The following is a 19,655-nucleotide window of genomic DNA, read 5'->3' on the forward strand; positions in this document are numbered from 1 at the left end:
TATACGTGTCTCACGAAACAAGCCTATTGCTCTATTCCCGCTTGATCTGGCTCAGCTGGGCTGCAGCCACAGGTCACGAGAAAACATCGCATGCGAGACTAGTAACCGGCCGAAGCTGATCTGAACTTTGTCCACGCAGAAGACACCCCTTTTCATTCCACCGCCCCACAGTCCGTCCCAGATACAGCGGACTTTATTGCACAGGCCGAGACTAGGACGTGCACTCCTGGCCACTCCCTCACCTCACCCCGTCCGCACCGACGTTTCGGATCCACAGGGGACACTTGCCGCTCGAACCCACATTTCAGGGCCGACAGTCTTTCGGGTTCTGGAGTCTCCCGGTCTTGCTTTCTTTATTCCCTGAAACGTTACGTCGCTCTGGGATCACCCTATCTCTTCACACCCTACCTATTCACTTACCTGCCTGCAGGTAAGCGGGCAGGAGCTCACCCCGGAGACTCAGGAAGCGGATCCGGAAATACTTTCTTCGAGAGATGGATGAAAAACCACATTTCCCAGCACGCTCCGTGAGAGAGCCGTCCTCCCTTAGCGGGCTCGATTGGTCAACACACGAGAAGGACTGCCCCTTCGGAGGCAGCGATGGCCAATCACAGGGCAGGGTTTCGAAAACGCAAGGGGGCGTGCCGTTTCCGGAGGCTTTCCCGGCAGCTCCCACGTAAAGGAGCGTGGGAATCTAGCAGTGCCTCGGGCTCTAGGTCTGGAGAGTCAGTGGGGCGTCGGCCTCTGCTCCTTCTCTCCGGGTACGGGAGATTTTCTAGGATCGTTAGTCTCACAGCGGTAGGTGGCACCTGGCCGGCCCGGGATCGGCCCCTCCGAGGCTGAGCCACGAAGAGCGGTCGGCTCAGGTTTTAAAGGGGTTGGAAAAGCGAGGGAGCCCTGGGAGTGCAGCCAGTTGGCCCCTCGGGGGGTTATTCTCTCTCCTCCCAGATCTGTCCCGAAGTCAGTGTGTCGACTTGAGGAAGGCATTCCCCTCCCCCACCCCCACCCCGAGATGGAGTCCACGCTCCCGACAACCGGGGCCCAGGTAAGACTAGGTCCCTTCTCGGGGTCCCCGTTCCTCTCGATATTTTCCAGCCTCTACCTGTCCTTCTTTGGAAGAGGGTTAGGAACGCCCCTTTCTGTGGGAGGGCTCCTCATCCCCCAAAAGCCCTTTGACCAAGCTGTCTTTGTTCCTAGACCAGGCGCTTGGGAGAAATGGCTCCTCAAAACCTTTCTGAACCACCAACTGGGAGCAGGGCCCATTGGTGAAGGCTATGAGTATCTCAAAGTGTCTTTCTGGAATGTTGCTCCAACTGAAGATTTCTAGGGTCACCCCACACCTTTTGAATAAATACAAAAACAAACAAACAAACACAACAAACAAAACCCCAGGTGATTCTTAATCACATCGAGGCTCTATTGGTTTAGAACACTGGTAAACTGAACGAAGGAGGGCAAGGCCCGGATGTGATTCTAAAGAGAGCTTAGCAGTGAGTGTCATGTGGAAGGAGAGAGACTAGCAAGGAGAAGTCTCTTCTAGAACTTCTCACAGTTCACCGTCTTGGTCCTTATACCACTGCCTCAAAAATTATGTCTATTTTCACTCCTTTGCGATTTACACCACTCTTCCCCTCCCCCCCCCCCCCCAAAACCCATTTATACATCATCCTCAGCACTCAGGAACCTTTGACACCAAGCCCATTTCTTCCTTGGTCTGATGTTTCTAGCTCTTCCCCGCCTACACCGAGTGAGGGGGTGGCCTTAGGGCCTTTTGTCCTGAGATGGGCTCTAATGTTGTTTCAGGGACCGATGCTGTTTGAGGATCTGGCTGTGTTTTTTTCTCAAGAGGAGTGTGTGTGTCTGCACTCTGTCCAGAGGTCCCTCAGCAGAGACACTACACAGGAGGGTTTCGAGGAGATGGCCTTGATGGGTAAGGCAGTTATTTTTCCTGCATTTTGGAACTTTGGTCAGTTCTAGGAGCAGGATCTCATGTCTCGTTGACATGTTGGTATGGGGCAGTGGGACCTATCTCTGGGTGATCTATGTGGATACGATAAGAACTTGCATGACAGAACTTTGCGGTTTTCAAAGGATGAGATGATTTCTTAAGACAAAAAATCCAATCTAATACAGTGACTATGGTTTTGCACGAAACCTGGCAGTACCTACTAATCTTCCCAAATATTTGTTATAGTCAGTTTACAGTTTTACTTGCAAAACCTCATGAGTGTAAGTTACTGTCCTTTGTTAAAGATTCAAAATTAATTTACTCTTTTTTTTTTTAACGTGTATTTATTTTTGAGACAGAGAGAGACAGAGCATGAACGGGGGAGGGTCAGAGAGAGAGGGAGACACAGAATCCAAAACAGGCTCCAGGCTCCGAGCGGTCAGCACAGAGCCTGATGCGGGGCTCTAACCCACGGACCGCGAGATCATGACCTGAGCCGAAGTCGGCTGCCCAACCGACTGAGCCACCCAGGCGCCCCAAAATTAATTTACTCTTAAAGGGGTGCTATGCCTTTTTCACCTAAGGGGAGCTGTATGCAGAAATGTTCCCATGCCGGAGTGGTGTTTGTCTCTGACTAGGATTGACTTTTGGAACTATATCATATCAGAGTTACAGGTATTCTAACATTCTTTCTATTTTTACCATCTGTGTCATTTCTAGATCTGTTTCTGTTAATTGATTGTGCTCCTACTTATGGGTCATAGTTTTCTGCTTCTTTACCTGTCTAATAATTTTTGATTGGATGCTGGACATTGTCAGTTTCACGTTGTTGGATGTTGGCTTTTGTTGTACTTTTTAAAATATTTTTGGACTTTGCATTTAAGTTATTTGGGATCAGTGTGATCCTTTCAGGGCTTGCTCTTTGCTTTGTTGGGGTGTATTCAGAGCAGCCTTTAGTCTAGGGCTGATCTGACCTGCTGCTCACGCAGTCTTTCTGAGGATACTGCCCGATGCCTTGTGTGTTCCACTTTGGCTGGTGGGGAACACGAACTATTGAACTATTGTGTGAACTCTGAAGCTTGTTCTATCCCTTTTTGATGATTCTTTTTCCAGTCTGGGGTAGTTTTCTCACATGCGCTTAAAGACTAATACTCAGCCAAAGTCTTAAGGGGACCCTAGCTAGATGCCCAGAGCTCTGCCTGGGCACCTGTCTCGTCCCCAGTATTTTGCTGTCAAATCCTAGCCGTCTCGGCATCCCTGAATTTGGTCTCCTCGAGTCAGTAAAACCATTGGGTATCATTTGAATTCCTACACTGCACTGCAACCCAGAAACCCTTTCTGGGCAGTGCACTGGGGCAATCATAGGGCTGTTTCTCCAGAAGGACAGACTCTTTTTGCATTGACATGTTGGCTTTATAAATTAAGAATATTTGGACAGATGTTAAAAAGGAATGCTTTTTGGCAGGCCCAAGGTCTGTTAGCCATCCTAGGAGCGAGACTGGTTCTTATTTGGCTGCTGCATGCACGGCACTCTACATTGATCTTTCCTCGGGGAGAGGTAAAGAAATTTTGAAGAACTCTCCTAGTGACAATAAAACTATTTGTAATAAGCACAGTGTTTCTCTGCTAGATAGAACAATCCTTACTTGCTCTCTCTTTTTCTCTCTTCAATATGAACCCCAGTCTCTCTTCCAGTTGTGGTTGCTCAGCTGTCACTTGAGATCGCATAAATGATGAAAAGTTCTGGAGACATAGGAGACTAACTGGAAACCCCCTGTAGGCAGTGTGTACCAAGAGTGCCCTTAGTTCCTATCCCACTGGACCCTGACTTAGTTACAGCTCTTTTCTCCTTCCACCCCTCACAGGCTCACCTACCACCGGATCCGTGGGGAAGCCAGTAGAGCCTGCTGGCCTGATTTTGTACAGTGCATCAGTGTCTGGGTTCTAGGATAAGCCGTCCACAGTTTCTCGGTCCTCTGTGTAACTAGCTTCTTTCCCAGTACCACCTGAGGGTGCTGTCTATGTTTTGCTTTCTTTTGTTTTTATCTGCAGGAGGGAAAGGCAAGACTGAGATTACTCAGCAGTTAAATCTAGACTCTATGGGAGTTGAGGAACTGGCCCCAGAAAACTCCTCCATTGCTGTGCCCCTTGTCTATTACCCAGAAAAATCTTCTGAGACCGGAGGTGGAGACCCTGAAAGGAAAGTATCAGGTGGAACTCCTGCTTGCAAGAAAAGGTTCAAAAGCCTATTAGTTACCATCAAAAACCATACTCCATTAATAGACCCACCTCAATGTCTAGAAACTACAGCACTTTCTGAAATTCTTGAATTTTCTGGGGAAGAAGCCAAAAATTTGTATAAGTGTCCTGAATGTGACCAAAGCTTCAGTGATAATTCATACCTTGTTTTGCATCAGAGAACTCATTCAGGAGAGAAGAAGTATAAACGTGGTGACTGTGGGAAGATTTTCAATCACAGAGCTGACCTGAGGACACACAGGAGAAGCCACGCTGGCGAGAAGCCTTGTAAGTGTGCTGAGTGCGGCAGCAGCTTCCGCCAGCACTCACATCTGTCTCGGCACATGAATAGCCACATAAAGGAGACGCCCCACACATGTGGCATCTGTGGGAGAGGTTCTTTGTGGCCCCCAGGGTTGGCACAGCATCAGAAAACCCACGCTGCCAAAAAAGCCTATGAATGTACCGACTGTCGTAAAGGTTTCGGTCAGAAGACAAATCTTGCTTCGCGTGAGGAAACGCACACGTCAGCCACCCGGTACCCGTGCACTCGGTGTGTGAAGTGCTTTGGACAGCCCTCACACTCTGTCCTCCCCGAGCAGGGCCACGAGGACGACTGTGAGGACGACGCTGAACACTGCGGTGACTGCAGAGAAAATTTGCTTTTGTTCTCAAAATTCAAACCCTTAAAATGTCCCGAGTGCGCAGTGACCTTCCTCCGTGTCTCTGAGCTTATTTCCCATCAGAGCATTCACAGAGGGGAAAAGCCCCATAAATGTAAAACATGTACAAAGAGCTCTATTTTGGACTCAGAGCTCGCATGCCACCAGAAGAGCCACACAGGAGAGGAGCCTTTTAAACGTACCACGTGTGGGAAAAAGTTTCAGGTTGAATAGACATCTCGTTATTCATCAGCAAACCCATAAGAAAACCACCATGTAAATATAGCCAGTTTGCATTCCTACTCTGCTTTTTCCGTATCTGTACTGAAAACCAGGGAGGAGTTGTCCTTTATATGCCAGACGCGTGACACGCATTCCGTGCCCTGCACCCCAACCTTGCTTTGGGCACTGTGATTTCTACTTTATAACCGAGGAAGCATAATCATTGTCACAGCCAGTGAATGAAGCCAGGATTCAGTAACTCACTCGCTGTTCAGATACCATTTGGATGAGCCAGATAATGATACAGAACTTTTTTTTAATTCAGTTTTCATTAAACTGAAAGTTTTGCTGGAGTTGTTTTAATTTTGTTACATGGTTTGTAAGTTCACTTCTGGAAGGAGAAGAATTTTGTTTTATTTTTTTGCCAGTTCTGCAGATCTCGTGTCTAGGAAAGTAATGCATCTCTGTGTTACGCTTTTTTTGACTATAACTCTCTGAATGTAACATTTGTTCTGAGAGCTGATATTTCACGTGCTAGTTTCTGAAGTGGTTTGGAAGCTTGTATTTCTGGTGTGGAAAGTTCCCAAATAGGTGGACAGGTTGGTGTTATGATGCCGATTAGTATCTTTGGAGTTCCCATTCTGAGATCTGATGCCACTGGCCTTTCTGACTCACTTGCAAGGAGTTTTGACAGTCTGACTGTAGCCCCTTCTGGTGCCTGGCCTTGAGTGAAAGTTACTTGCTTCTCTCTGAAAGGATTTACCTCTAAGTCTCTACCAAAGCACATTACCTGCCTTTCTATGAGTAATAGTAGCTGGTGTTTAGTGAACCTGGTATATGATCTAATTTAATCTTCAGGATAAATCTGACAGAGAAAGGGTTATCCTTGTTTCATAAATGAGGAAACTGAAGCCCACAGAGGGTAAAGTCAAAGTCAGTACGTTGCCCAAGACGAAAATAGCAATGTACTGAAGCCGGCACTTAACCTTGGGTCCCTCTGACGGTAAAGGTTGTGCATTCTTCAGTATCGTTGTGTGTTGGCTTTGTGTTGGGGCCGCAAGCCACCGGGGAGGCTGAGCTGGGTGGATGAGGGCGGTCATCATGGAGGCTACCCTGTGCACATGCATCCTAGAACCCCTCCACTGCCCTGTGCTTTATCCCAAGCCTGACTTACATGTATGCTTATAAAGCAAAAGAAAGATTCCCCAAGACTTCCGGTTCAAATTCCCATCCCTGTGATCAGATCAGAGACTGCAGACTCTACAGAGTACAGTCCTTATGGTTTTAGTTGGGTTTTGGTTTAAAAAACAAAATGTCCTCTTCATCTCCAAAGAAAAATACGTACAGAGAACGCTTAAGAGTTTCACCAAACTACCTGACACCACGTAAGTCTTTAGATACTGCCGTTAACATATAAATATTGGAGCAAGATATTCTTAAATGGGTTGGTCATTCATGTTCAAGAATCAGGGAATCTTGTAAAGATACATTCATACACGATTTCGCTTTAAAGAAAAACTGTGTACCTATCAGCAAAGCTGTTTTTAAATGGCCTTTTGATCAGGATGTGAGAATGGTCTTACTCTACTTAAACACTATAGAAGTATGGCATTGACTAAAATGGGGTTGTCACTGGGAAACCGCGTGAGCAATAGTACGCCTCTTTAGGCAAGTAGTACTTGGAAGATGTGGTTTTTCTACAGGACAGCAGGTTGAGAACTGAATATACAAAATGATGGAGGCTGCTGCTCTAAGCTCTTAACACTGTGCAGAGGCAAGAAAGTATTCCTGGGGAGTAAGGGAAATGGAGACCCCAACCCAGCTCACTCCTAACTCCCTTTTTGTCGGTCTTGTTTCTTGTTTGCAGCTCCACAGTTGAGACCCTGTGATCTGAATGTCAGGGTCACGTTTGACTCTCTGTTTTGGATGTCTCCACTCAATACGAGACACCAGTCCGCTGGGGCTTTCGGATCTTAAATTAAAAAGTGAAGTTATCTGCAGGTTTTTCTTCAGCAAGTCTCTGGGGAGCTTAGAATTGTGTAGAAAGATGGTCTCTAGTTGGATTTCTTATCAGCCAACTTTGGGATGTACTTTGCTAAACACCAGAAAGTAATATCTGCCAGCTCCCCTGCTTCCGCCTTTGGTGGGAGCATTATCACGTATTAGGGGCTCTCCTGTTTCAGCCGAATGAACAGGGTTGCGGGGTGGGGAATGAAACTGGGAAAGAAGCCCCTGCTTGCAGAGTTGCTGCAGAAAGAAGTAGGGAAGGCTATCTTAGAAGGCGCTTGTGCAGAATGGGGCTGACATAAGACATGGAAGCTGTCGTCCTTTCCTTTGCTCCTAAGACAGTATGGGGGAGGGTGAGCCTTTATGCTGTAAGTGCTGTTCTGCACCTCACTGTGGGAAGTCACCTTTCCAGATGAGGCTTCCTTCACAATTAATTTCAGGTTTTACATTTTTGTTTATTCTCTAGACTTTGTAAGATTATGTCAAGCCTCCATAATTGATAAGAAAAATAGCATTTTTATAAAGACATTAACATACACAGAAGTGTAATTAAAATGCCTTTGTGGTGTAGTAACCATTGCTAACGACCAGTATGTAGGAAAAAAAAAAAAAAAAAGAAAAGAAAAACCAGTTTGAGTGTCAGTTACTGTGAAAGAGGCATATTTTCAATTGTTGCCTTATTGTGCATTTGCACGTAAACACACTTGCTGGATGTAATTCAAGCTGCTCTGAGCCCAAGGAGTTGGAAGAAAGGGTGAGTTCACCAATGAAATCCATGCTGTTTTTACGATGATGGCTTTTTTACCCTTCTGTTTACAGTGTCAACTGATGGAGATAGATTTCGCAGTTTGTCATTAAGTCAGAGATATTAGCCAACTATGTTAGTATTAACAAATACTGGATAAAACAATATATGCAGGAGTTTATCGTTAGGAGTGGTTGGTTCATTACCTTTTGCGGCATGGATGTTGACATACTATGCAGGGTGAGAACTTTGTACGAAGAAATTGACTTTTGAACAAATTTGATTTCTGTTGATGGATTAAAAAAATGTCTATCAAACATGTCTTTAACGTGATCGCCTGAATATCATGGCACATTAACAACCATCATTGCTACAGACAGCATTATTCCAGTAGAATTCAGAGGTCCAGTTTATATTTTATAACTAAAGAAGTGGTGGAATTTAGTTGTTAATCCCAAAGGAGTTGGACTCAAAATAGTTCTGTTTAGAGCTTCGTTACAGTAGTTGATAGGCTATTCACATCTCCCCATTTAACACAGAAAATGACTAACCCAGTATAAAGGGAGTTACAACTAAAAACAAGTTACATTTCACAGTAAATGGTGTTTTGAGTCTTTGACTTCTGAGATTCCATGTAATTACGTGGCATTGTTCTGATGACTGCAGCGTGTTATACGGTCTAATACCCCAGATTTTGCTTAATCTGCCAGTACTGCACATGTGTACAAAGTAGATTATAGTTTATCTAAATAGTCTATTTTGAATTGTTCATTAAGCTTGTTGTCTTTATAGGATTTCAGTAGTAAAGTGTTTTTGCTTTGGCCATCTGTTTAAAAAGTAAAAGTAACTAAATGGTCTTATTTGAAGTATGCCTACTCATCTGTTTTCGTTTTGTAGACTGAGAGAACTAATATCAGGATGATCACTACCCATCTTTTCACCGCCCATCTGACTACAGGTTTTTTGTCTTTTAGTTTTCAACATCCCTCCTTCATGAACACTCTCGGGGGTGGGGGTGGGGGGAGTGGGGGGGTGGAGGTACTATAACATATATGTACATTTGTATAACCCTGAGAAAATGCTGCAATCTCTAGTTCCTCTGAATACCTCAGAAGTATGTTTGTTGTATGCACTTGTACTGTCTAATGTTTTGATTTTACAGATTTTGGTATATTCTCATCACTCTTAGCTCCAGAATGCACGCTGTCACTAGGCTGTGATTGTCTATCTGACACGCGATTTGGCATCTAATAAATGCTGTTCTTGATGATGCAATGAAGTGAACTTTTTCTTTTACACTGCAGTGGTTTTACATGGCAGCGAGTTTTGAAAACTGGCGGGATTGTGGTTTGCAGTGTGAACGAGTGACTTCGAGCCACGTAATAATGGAGGTAAAAATCGCAAAGGAAAATTCCAGCGCGAACCGTGGGACCGCCCAGGACTTCGATGTCCCCTCCCGCCGCGGCGGTCCGGAGTCCCGCACCTCCGACCGCGCATCCAGGGGAGTGCCCTCGTGCTGCCCGCCCAGCGCCGGGGGTACGAGCCGCCCTCCCGCGGTTCGGCTCCCAGGGCCTCTGCGCGGTCAAGGAGCGCAGGCCGGCGGGAATGGCAGCGAGATGAGACGCGCTAGAGCGGCCCGCCGGGCTGGGAACAGGAAGTCGCGCGCTCACTTCCGGTGCCCTCTTCGGGTGGCGCGGCTGCGCGCTCCCGGGGCGGCCGTGGCGCGAATTGTGGCGGTCATGCGGCGGCTGTCCTGGCGGGGCCCCTGACCCACCCCCGGGACTCACCGCGGGGTGGTCTTCGCAGAAATTGGGCCGCGGCCCGGGAGAGTTTGCTACGGGTCCCTCAGGTCTTGCCCTCCGCGCCACGGGTGTGACTGGGACCGAACGATTCTCTGCCCCGCGACTCTAGGCACCGACCGCCCCGAGGGCGGGAGGAGCCCGCGCTACCTCCCCGGCCCGAGCCCTGCTTTGACAGCGCGAAACTGCGGGCACGCCTTGCTCGCGTGCCTTTGGCTTGTGGAAAGGGACGCTTTGTGCTTCTCGCTAGACCCGGCGCCAGTCTCCGTCTGCTTTCTGTGTGTCCCGCAGCCGAATTCTAACGTGCTTCTTTAGAGTATCCTGGGCTCACCTGACTGCAGGGTCCCCCCGCCGCCAAGCGAGCTTCGCCACTCCTATGACTGCGAAGACGTCGCTTTATGTGTAGCCCAGATTTCTTCTCTCCCTGCGCTCCAGATCCCTATATTCAAGTGGCTGTGAGACATCTTCCTTTGGATGTCCCCGACACATCAAAGCACATGCCCTACCCCGAACTCACGCTTTTTAGTCCTTGCTCTGTTTGCCTCCAGTATGTGGCGCCACACACACACAATTGCTCACGCTACCAACACACTCCCTTTCTCCACTCGCGCATTCCATCATCAAGTTCTGGGGATTCTACCTCAGAAATGTTTCTCAGACCTGACTGATTCTCTGTGTTTCCACTGGCTCCACCTTTAACTACTGGCTGAGGTCGACGGAAACAGCCCTCCGACCTCTCACATCACTCGGTCTCTGCCAGCACAGCCAACACCTCCGATCATGTCACCATCCAACTTGACATCTTCCACTGGCTTCTCGTCGTCCTTAGGGTAACATCCAAAATAGTCAATGCAACCTTCCTAACCATTACTGCCCTGCCGACTCCAGCCACTTTCTTTATTCTCTCTCTCTCCCTCCAACTGCACTTTCAGTTCAAATACACCAAGCTCTTTACTTAAGAATTGTTAACACACTTTTTCTTTTAGCAGTAACCACCCCCCCATCCCTACCTACCATTACCAAATTGAATAGTAATTATAAAACGGATGTTTTAATGTCTGTGGGCGCAGGGACCAGACACGTGGCAAGTGCTTAAAACTGTGCATAAAGAAGGACATTTCTGTGGCCCTGTTACTTTTACACTGTTGGATACAGCTACAAGACTGACTGGAAGAAAGGGAATAGGCAGTGGTGGTGTCAGTTCAAGTAGGCAGGAGGTTTAACAGTGGCCGAGAAAAGCTGTAAGGAATTTAGCAAAAAGCTTGACTAAGCTAGTTCTCAGGATAAAATGTTAAAGATGTTCTATTGCCTGGCAAGAATAATTCAGCAAAGATGCACAACTGCTACGAGCCACATTTGAAGGAAGTGAGGCAAATGTGGTTTGAATTTCAAATAGAATTGTGTTCGGCACAAACAGAGAGGGAGACACGAAAGAGCTGGGTCTGTGTCCTACCGCCTTGAACCTTTCGGGACTAAAGCATTAGTGATTAAAATAGCTCAGATCACAGGCACAGAGGGATCCGGCCGATAACATTTCATTTCCTGTACCGTTCCCATCCTGGAAGAGCCCCTGAGTTGGGGAGGAGTAAGCACCCAAGTTGGCAGGCAGAATGGTCCTACACTTGCAGGCTAGGCTGCCCAGGAAATTACCAGAAGGGGAACTGCTGTCACCCTGACAACCCTGGAACAAAAAGGAACTTGGCCAGCAGTTCCACATTCCTCTTAGAAGTTAAGTTTCACTTGACTGAACTGGCTCATGAGCCCATCCCTGGACCAACCACTGTGGCTGGGAGGATGGAGCACACTGGCCAGGCCTGCTTCTCATGCACTCTCCTGGAGCTGTGGTTGGGGTCAGCCCCACCAGTATCCCGTGTCCAAAGTGGGAGAGAAGAGATGACTCCAAAGGATACCAGGATACTGTAGGAAGAAGAGAGGCTGCGGGCTGGGGTCAAAAATAACAGGCAAGTCAGAGTAGACAGGCAATTGGAGTAGTGATGAAAACGGCCAACACTAACCAAAGACTCGTTCTGTGCCTGGTCCTCCGATGCTAAGCACTTTTCCTAGATTATTTCACCATTGTTATGTACATTTTCCGCATGCAGGAAACAGGGCCGGATTGTAGGGTGTGTTATGAAGTAGGAGGAGACAGGAAGGAATTCTCAGGCTCGTTGTGGAAGGTTGGAAGGTGTGCTGTTAAAGCCCAGCTACCTATGATTGGTGCAAAATTCAGAAAAAGATTCTCAATCTCCTCGAAGGGCCAGAGAATAATCATGAAGTCTACCTTAAAGTACACTTAAACGTGTGTAACGGTTAAGGGAGATGTTTGAGGTATCTAAGGAATCACTGCCATCAAATGACAGCAGGAGAAAGCTGGGAGAACCTGACCTTCCTCTCTCAGGTAGAGCCTTCCCCAGTCACTTCCCATCACGTGATTCCTGCTCAGTTGTTTTTGTTTTGTTTTGTTTTGTTTTTTCTTCTAAGTAGTTATAGTTGCAGTTTTACATTTGTTGGTGCAATTACTTGATTCATGTCCGTTTCCACCAATACACTGGGCTTTCTAAGACCGCAGATGGTCTGGGTTCACAACAGTACTTCCAGCACCTCGTGATGCCTGGCGTGTAGAAGGCATTCAATAAGGATTTGTCACAAGAGTGAAGGAGCCTCCAGGACAGTCCTTTAGTTTGAGGCTAACGGTCCCACGCAAGCACGCGCGTTATGCCTCCCGTCGTGCGCTAGAGGCGGAGCCGTCTGGAACTACATTTCCCAGAGGGCTCCGCGGCGGCCGGCCCGGGAACGGACGACGTACGTCCTGTCGGGGTGCCCCCCCCCGCCCCCCATTCTCGCCTACTTATGCCGAGGTTGCCAGTGGCAGCTGGGTCCGGCTGGGAAGTGTCGACCGGGGTCGCTCGGCGAAAGGAGCCTGCCCGGGCGTCCTAGGGGGCGCTGGGGAAACACCCCTTACGCCAGGCAAACCCCTGGCCCCGCAGAGAAGACACCGCTCCCGGCTCCCCGCTCCGTCTTCTGCGCCACCGCGGCGAAGGGCCCCCGGTGCAGTGGTGAGGACGGAGGGACGGGGCGGGGCTCGGCGTGACCTGCTTCGTGGGTGCAGATTAGGACAGGGGGGTGCAGTGGTGTGAGAGGGCAGGGCCTGGAGTAGGCAGGGGTCCTGGAAACGAGGAAGACGGGGTGGCCTCCAGACAGATTCAGGAGGCAAAAGTAACGATTTCGTGGGGTGAGAGCAGAGAGGCAGAGAGGACTTGGAAGTTTCTGGGTTGGGAGACTGGGTGGCCAGCAGCTTTGTGGAGAGAAGATGTCTTGCCTCTTCTCGAATCTACAGTTTTTCTAAACTTTCTAGGGAGATAGGTTAATCACAAGTGTGACAGCGCAGCTGTGGTAAACGCTTCAGAGAAGAGGTGTGTCAAGCTACGAGAGGGATTTCACCAGGCCAGGAAGCTGAGGGAGGACACTTCTGAGAGCTCAACAGTGACGTGGGAGTTTAGTGGTTGGAAACCTCTGGAAAGGGCATAGGGCGGTGGGCTGCTGTCTCTAATGAGAACCTCAGGCAGGCCTCTGATAGGTCGGCTGACTCCCTGTATAGCAAGCTTTTCCTGCTCCAGAGAAACACAGCCAGAAACTGGAGAACCCAGATGCCTGACCACACCCTGCAGAGAGACAAGGTGTGACGTTTCCAGGTCCAGTCCCACCTGGTATGAGACTGTCCCTGGAGCCATGAGATGGCTGCAAACTTGAGTGCCCTGGACCTCCCCGTCCCCTAGAACTAGAAAGCCTCCTGATAAAAGATGCCACATGGGGGTGGGAATCTCACCTGCAGACCCATGATCTTGGTCTGTTGGACAAACACTGTTGTCACTGTTGGTCCTGAAACTCTGCCCCGAGGAGGTGGCTGGGCCAGGGAGGCTCTTGGTCATCGTTGGGGATTGTGCCATCAGTCGCTAAGGCCAGAGATGCCTCCCAAGGAGGGGATCCTTAAGCTACTGGAGTGCTCGTAACCGTCCTGTCCAAGAGACCCACGTTAGGTTCAGCATGAGCACCCAGAGGGTGACAAGGGGTGGCAATCCTGACGGAGGATTTGCAGAGAGAGCCTAGGAAGCCAGGATGCTGGGTGGGAAGGGCCAGAAGAAGCCTAGAGAGTCTCTCGTGTGATGGCTGATAAGCTCCTCTCCTTGGTGGGGGCGGGGGGTACCCTGAACAGATGTTACCCCTCTGCTTCCTCTTCCCCCCGGAGGTCCTGTCCAAGGCTTCCAACAAGAATCTGCAACATTGAGTTCTGGGGGGGTCACCTTTACTTTGCCAGAACCACACTTTCCAGGTATACAAGGACAGCTCGGAGGAGAACTGAAAACTAGAGAGCATTTTGTCTAAGCACCTGATTTTCTCACAAGGAAACTGAGGTGTAGGCCTGTTAGAGCTCAGTAACTGGCTAGCTGAACACTGGAAACGGAACCAGGGTCTTCAGGCTCTTGGCTCAGTGCCTTTTCCGTGGTCCCGAGCCGTCTCCTGGTCGAGTTGTGCTGCAGCAGCGTTGCTAGCTGTGTGATCAGCTAACTCCTCGTGAAAAAGGAACTTGTGTGTCTCTCAGAAAGGTATTTGTGAACACACTAAAAACCAATGGAACTGTATCTACTTTAAAAGGATGTCGCAACGTGGTGAATGCCCTAAAAACCACTGAGCTGTATATACTTTAAAAGGATGAATTTTATAGTATTTGAATTGTATCGCAATGTAAAAAATAACCTTCGTAGTAAAAAAGTTGAAATATGTATTTTAAAGCTGTAATAGATGTTTAAATGTAGTACAGAAAATAACATATCAGAGACATGAAAATGATTTATGTGACCAGCTTATTTATGTGCAGACCGGATGGCAAAGCTGCTTTTGTCTTTTCTGTGCAAAATAGTAGAGTATCTTGTAAGATGAACTGTTAAAACTCTTAGCATTTGCAATAATCTGTGTGGGTTAGAATTTGCTCAACACTGTAAATCAAAGTGAAAACCAAATAAGCTGGATGTTAATATAAGAATGCAGTTCCCAAGAAGATAAATAAACCATAGAAAGATGGGTGTCCTGGTTTAGGGGCTATTTCTTTCCACAGAACTCACCTGTTGCAAAGGGAACAGAGGTCCCACAGTTTCACAGAACAGCGTGGGAGGGTTCTCGCTGGGGCGTGGGGGTAGAGTCTGGCCCTGAGTGGAAAATCCAGATGAAAAGGGGAGCAGGTGCACATCGGCCTCGGGAGGGGCACTTCCCACTCAGCACCTCAGCCCACTCAGGGTGAGTAGTCCTCTGGGACAGAACTAGACACCCCGTCCCCTCCGCCTGCCTCACGAGGTCCCTTACTGGAGGAGCAAACTTCTCTGTCAGAGAACTTCCTTCTCAGCTCCGATTTCTTCCTGAGGGCAGGTATCTCATTCCGCTGTCATCGTGACCTCTGATTCCTCCACATCCTGGATCGGACAGCACTCTTGTGCCCTCTTCTAGAACAGAACCCCTTTCCCAGGGAAGTATCTGCCTGGTGCCGTATATGCCTCGGAAGTGAGCATACAGGGGCGTGCTCTCCAGAGGTGTCTCTCGCCTTCACCCTGAAAACACCATCCCCGGTGGGCTCCTTCCCCGCATTAGAAGAGTTCAGATGAACAGATGGTTACCAAGCCTTCGTGTGGGGCACTTGAGAGGCGACGGCATGATCCCTCATCCCTGGTCCCCCTCATCGGCCCATCCCTCTCCAGGGTATTCGCGGAAGCAACCAGGACTCCAGGGGCGAAGACCCGCATGGCGCGAAACCCAGCATCTTAGAACCGAAGAGCACTGGAGGCATACAACTTGGGTCCTGTCGTTTAAACCTTACCGAGCCAAAGAAACACATTTCAAAGCGGACCCAGAGCCACGACTGGATGTAGGTGTGTCCAAAGCCAAAGTTTATGCACACTTGGTGCTGTGGTCTGAATGCCTGAGGCCCTCCCAAAGTTTGTATGTTGAAATCTGAACCCCCAAATACAACGGTATTAGGACGTGGGGCCTTCGGGAGGTTCGAGGTTCATGAGGGCGGAGCCTCATGAACAGGATAATTGTCCTAAAAGAATCCCCAGAGAGCTCCCTGGCCCCTTCCACCACGTGAGGACACAGTGAGGGGAGGGCCAACTGCGAACCAGGAAGAGGGCGATCACTGGAACACGACCTGCAGGCGAGGGCACCCACATCTCCATCCTCCAGCCTCCAGGACAGTGAGAGGTAATGTCTGTTGTGTGTAAGCCACGGGGTCTGGTACTTGGTTGCAGCATCCTGAACAGACCAAAACACGGCTACACCCAAGGGTCTCCCGTCACGCCTTTCTTAAAGTTTTCCAAAAGGCAAGGCAAGTGCTTTAAAACTCCTCCTGCGAGCACTGTCTTTGGCCTGAACATCCACGTGCCCCATGAACCACGCTTCTCTCCAGCGTCCCTTCCTGGGCTCTGCCATTTCCTGAGACCGTGTCACTCTCTGAGTCCATCAACTCAGCCCTCCCCCGCCCCCCACTGGTGAACACATGGCTCCTGTCCTGTCCCAGACAAAGCTGAGTCCCAGTACAGGTGTCCTCCCCAATACACACCACCCCCAGACATGACATCACTCCTCCCAGTGGGACACGAGTAGCCCCAAATTTTCAACATTCGTTTCGGATGTTCGAAAGGTGCTTAAAGCCGCTCCTGTTGGGGACACCCTCTCTCTGCCACCCCAGTCTCTCTCCTTGCCCCTAACCCTGGGCTCCACCTTCAGAGCAAGCCCTTCCCTAGACCTCGGCCCCATTCCTGCGTGCGGGCACTCCGGGAACACTACTGCGGGTGGCCTCCCGCACGAGGCTCCGTGGCCCAGTGGCAAACTTTTCATCGGATTTCTGAGAATGACGTATTTACAAAAAATCAGGAACACATTATTCACGACAGCCAAAAGGTGGAAACAACCCCAGTGTCCACTGACAGGTGAGTGGATACGCAAAGTGTGGTCTCTCCATACGGTGGAATATCACTCAGCCTTTAAAAGGAAGGACATTCTGACAGCTGCCGTGACATGGATGACCTCTGAGGACACTGCACTCAGTGAAAGAAGCCGGTCACGAAAGGACAAATACTGTGTGAGTTCACTTACATTAGGTCCCCGGAACAGACAAATTCCCAGAGGCACAAAGCAGGAGGGCGGGTGCGGAGGGAGGGGGAAAGGCGAGTGGGTGTTTAATGGGGACAGAGTATCGGGTGTGGGAAGACGAAGTAGTTCTGGGGAGGGGTGGCGGTAAGGGCTGCAGGACAGCGTGAACGCGCTAAATGCCACAGGACTGTACCATCGCAAATGGTAAACCTGTGTAAATTTTCTGTACATTTCACCATAATGAAATAAATTTAAAAGACAAAGAGCAGCATGAAGGGCCACGGTAGAACGGGGTGCCTCAGCTTTTGGGGCCCCTCTCTCCGGGACACACCCATTTTTATTCATAAACAGCCCTTTGGAGAAACTCTTCTTTCAGGACGTGATCTGTGACTGTGGATTAAAAAATGCTCAATTCAGGGGCACCCGGGTGGCTCGGTTGGTTAAGCGTCCCACTTCAGCTCAGGTCATGATCTCACGATTTGTGAGTTCGAGCCCCGTGTTGGGCTCTGCGCTGACAGCTCGGAGCCTGGAGCCTGCTTCGGATTCTGTGTCTCTCTCTCTTTCTGCCACCACCACCCCCCCCCCCCCCGCCAACATGCTCATGCTCTGTCTCTCGCTCTCTCAGTAATAAACGTTTAAAAAAATTAAAAATACATAAAAATCTTAACAAATGCTGAGTCCAGGAAATAGGACCTCTCCTCCCTCGAATTGCTACGGCCTGTCTGCCCTTTCTAGGATCTGAGGGGCTGATGGGAGGAGAATTTAAAAAAATACATTTTACTGGACACCTAGTTCGTCTTCCTTTCATAGGATGCTGGCCAGCAGACAAAATGCTTTCACTGACACATGTTCACTTCACCGATCATGTGAGGTTATCAGGGCAGGCCTTCCCATTACCAGTGGAGAAAAGAGGGTGGGATGTTTTATGTTTATTTTTTGAATTTCTAAGTAGGCTACACACCCAGTGAGGAGCCCAGCGTGGGGGCTTAAACTCATGACCCTGAGATCAAGACCTGACCTGAGATCTAGAGTCGACGCTTAACCAGCTGAGTCACCCAGGTGGCCCAGGTCTGGATGTTTTAAATACTTTTTAGTTTTGTTTTTTTTGTTTGTTTTTAAGAGAGAGAGAGAGAGTGCATGAGCGGGGAAGGGGCAGAGAGGGATACAGCATCGAAGTAGGCTCTGTGCTGACAGCAGAGAGCCTGACCTCGGGCTCAAACTCACAAACCATGAGATCATGACCTGGGCTGGACCCAGATGCTTAACCGGCTGAGCCACCCAGGCGCCCCTTAAATTGTTTTTTTAAAAATTTTAATGTTTGTTTATTTTTGAGCAAGAGAGAGACAGAGACAGAGACAGAGTGCAAGCAGGGGAGGGGCAGAGAGAGAGGGAGACACAGAATCCGAAGCAGGCTCCAGGCTCCGAGCTGTCAGCACAGAGCCTGACACGGGGCTCGAACTCATGAACCACGAGATCGTGACCTGAGCTGAAGCCGGACACCTGACGGAGCTGAGCCACCCAGGAGCCCCAGTGTGGATGTTTTAAATGACGTATCCAGGCCACCAAGTGGGAGAATGACAGAGCTGGGTGCAAGGCTGTTCCTCGGTCTCAACCTGGCACTAAGGCCACTCCTCTGGCTTGTTTACTAAGCTGCCTCAGGTCCGACTACGGCCAAATCACTCCCAAGACAAGGAAGGTTCTTCTGGGTTTGCCTAGTGGGCTCTGCCCTTATCTGGCCCCAGAGGAGTTTCTAGAGCCAGGAGTGACATTTGGAGTGGTTTGTCTCCATTTGTTTCACCAGTAATTCAGGAATTGGGACCATACTGGTCACCAGTATTTCAGCTTGTGACAGCTGCGTTAAAAGATATACTGCAGGGGCACGTAGGTGGCTTAGTTAAGTGTCCAACTCTTGATTGTGGCTCAGGTCATGATGTCACAGTTCGTGAGTTCGAGCCCCGCATCAGGCTCTGGGCTGACAGCTCAGGGCCTCCTAGGGACTGTCTCCCTCTCTGTCTCTGCCCCTCCGCCGCTTGCTCTCTCTCTCTCAAAATAAGCAAACTTTAAAAAAATATTTGAAAAAAGATACATCGCAATTGTGCAAAAGTATATTACAAAAGAACGGGAGAAGATACTTGCGAGTCACGTACCTGCGAAGGACTTGACTCCAGGACCCATAAAGGACTCTTACAACTCAACGATGAGAACGACAACCCGATTTGAAAAGAGCAGAGGTTGTGAATAGCCGTCTCTCCAACGAAGATACACAAGTGGGCAGTAAACATCTGAGAAGACGCGCAGCATGAGGGAAATGCCAACCCAAACCACAAGCGACACGGCACTTCACGTCCACTACACGGCCACACTCGGAGAGGCGGTGACAGGTGTTGGCAAATATGTGGAGGAGCCGAGACCCTCACCCACCGCAGGGGGGGACGTGAGGTGCGGTGTGAAAAAGTCTGGCAGCTCCTCAGAAACACTTCGGTGTCAAGTCAGCATTCGACCTGGCAATTCCGCTCGTAGGTATATACGCACAAGAAACAAAAACACATGCGCACAGAAAGCCTCAGGCGCGCGTTCACAGCGGCACTACTCACAAGAGCCCCACAGTGGAAACAACCCAAACGTCCCGCACTGGATGGACGGAAAAACAAAAGCGGTCCACGCACACGGAGGAATATTACTCGGTCACGAAAAGGATAAAGTTCTGATGCCTGCTAGGACGTGAATGGACCTGGAAGGCACTGTTCACGGGGGACACAGGGATGGGGAGCGACCGCTCAACATGATGGGGTTCCTTCTTAGCTGCTGGAAATATTCTCAATTAGATTGTGGCGAGGGTTGCACACCTCCATGAAGATCCCGTAATTATTGAACTATATACTTTAAAGGGACGA

General features: G+C 49.2%; 1 protein-coding gene across 2 annotated transcripts; it reads left to right on the plus strand.

The window, feature by feature from the left end:
* Window positions 1-600: 600 nt before the first annotated feature.
* Window positions 601-9,097, plus strand: ZNF597 (zinc finger protein 597). Of its 2 annotated transcripts, XM_042971478.1 has the most exons (4): window positions 601-761; window positions 949-1,045; window positions 1,804-1,930; window positions 4,001-9,097. In XM_042971478.1, exons 1-4 carry the CDS (start codon window positions 601-603, stop codon window positions 5,080-5,082), a joined length of 1,467 nt encoding a protein of 488 aa, XP_042827412.1. In that variant the 3' UTR covers window positions 5,083-9,097. The 2 variants fall into 2 exon arrangements, with proteins under 2 accessions (XP_042827412.1, XP_042827411.1); XM_042971477.1 differs by lacking the exon at window positions 949-1,045 and having other exon boundaries at window positions 718-761.
* Window positions 9,098-19,655: the final 10,558 nt, after the last annotated feature.

The sequence above is a fragment of the Panthera tigris genome, chromosome E3 (genome assembly GCF_018350195.1).
Source record: "Panthera tigris isolate Pti1 chromosome E3, P.tigris_Pti1_mat1.1, whole genome shotgun sequence".
NCBI classification, from domain to species: Eukaryota; Metazoa; Chordata; class Mammalia; order Carnivora; family Felidae; genus Panthera; species Panthera tigris.

Bases quoted from the DNA above. Each gene is read 5' to 3' on its own strand.
- ZNF597 (XM_042971478.1), top strand. From the start codon at position 601: ATGGCCAATCACAGGGCAGGGTTTCGAAAACGCAAGGGGGCGTGCCGT. The intron at 762-948 runs GTACGGGAGATT...CTCTCCTCCCAG, and splicing joins CCTCTGCTCCTTCTCTCCGG to ATCTGTCCCGAAGTCAGTGT. The intron at 1,931-4,000 runs GTAAGGCAGTTA...TTTTATCTGCAG, and splicing joins CGAGGAGATGGCCTTGATGG to GAGGGAAAGGCAAGACTGAG.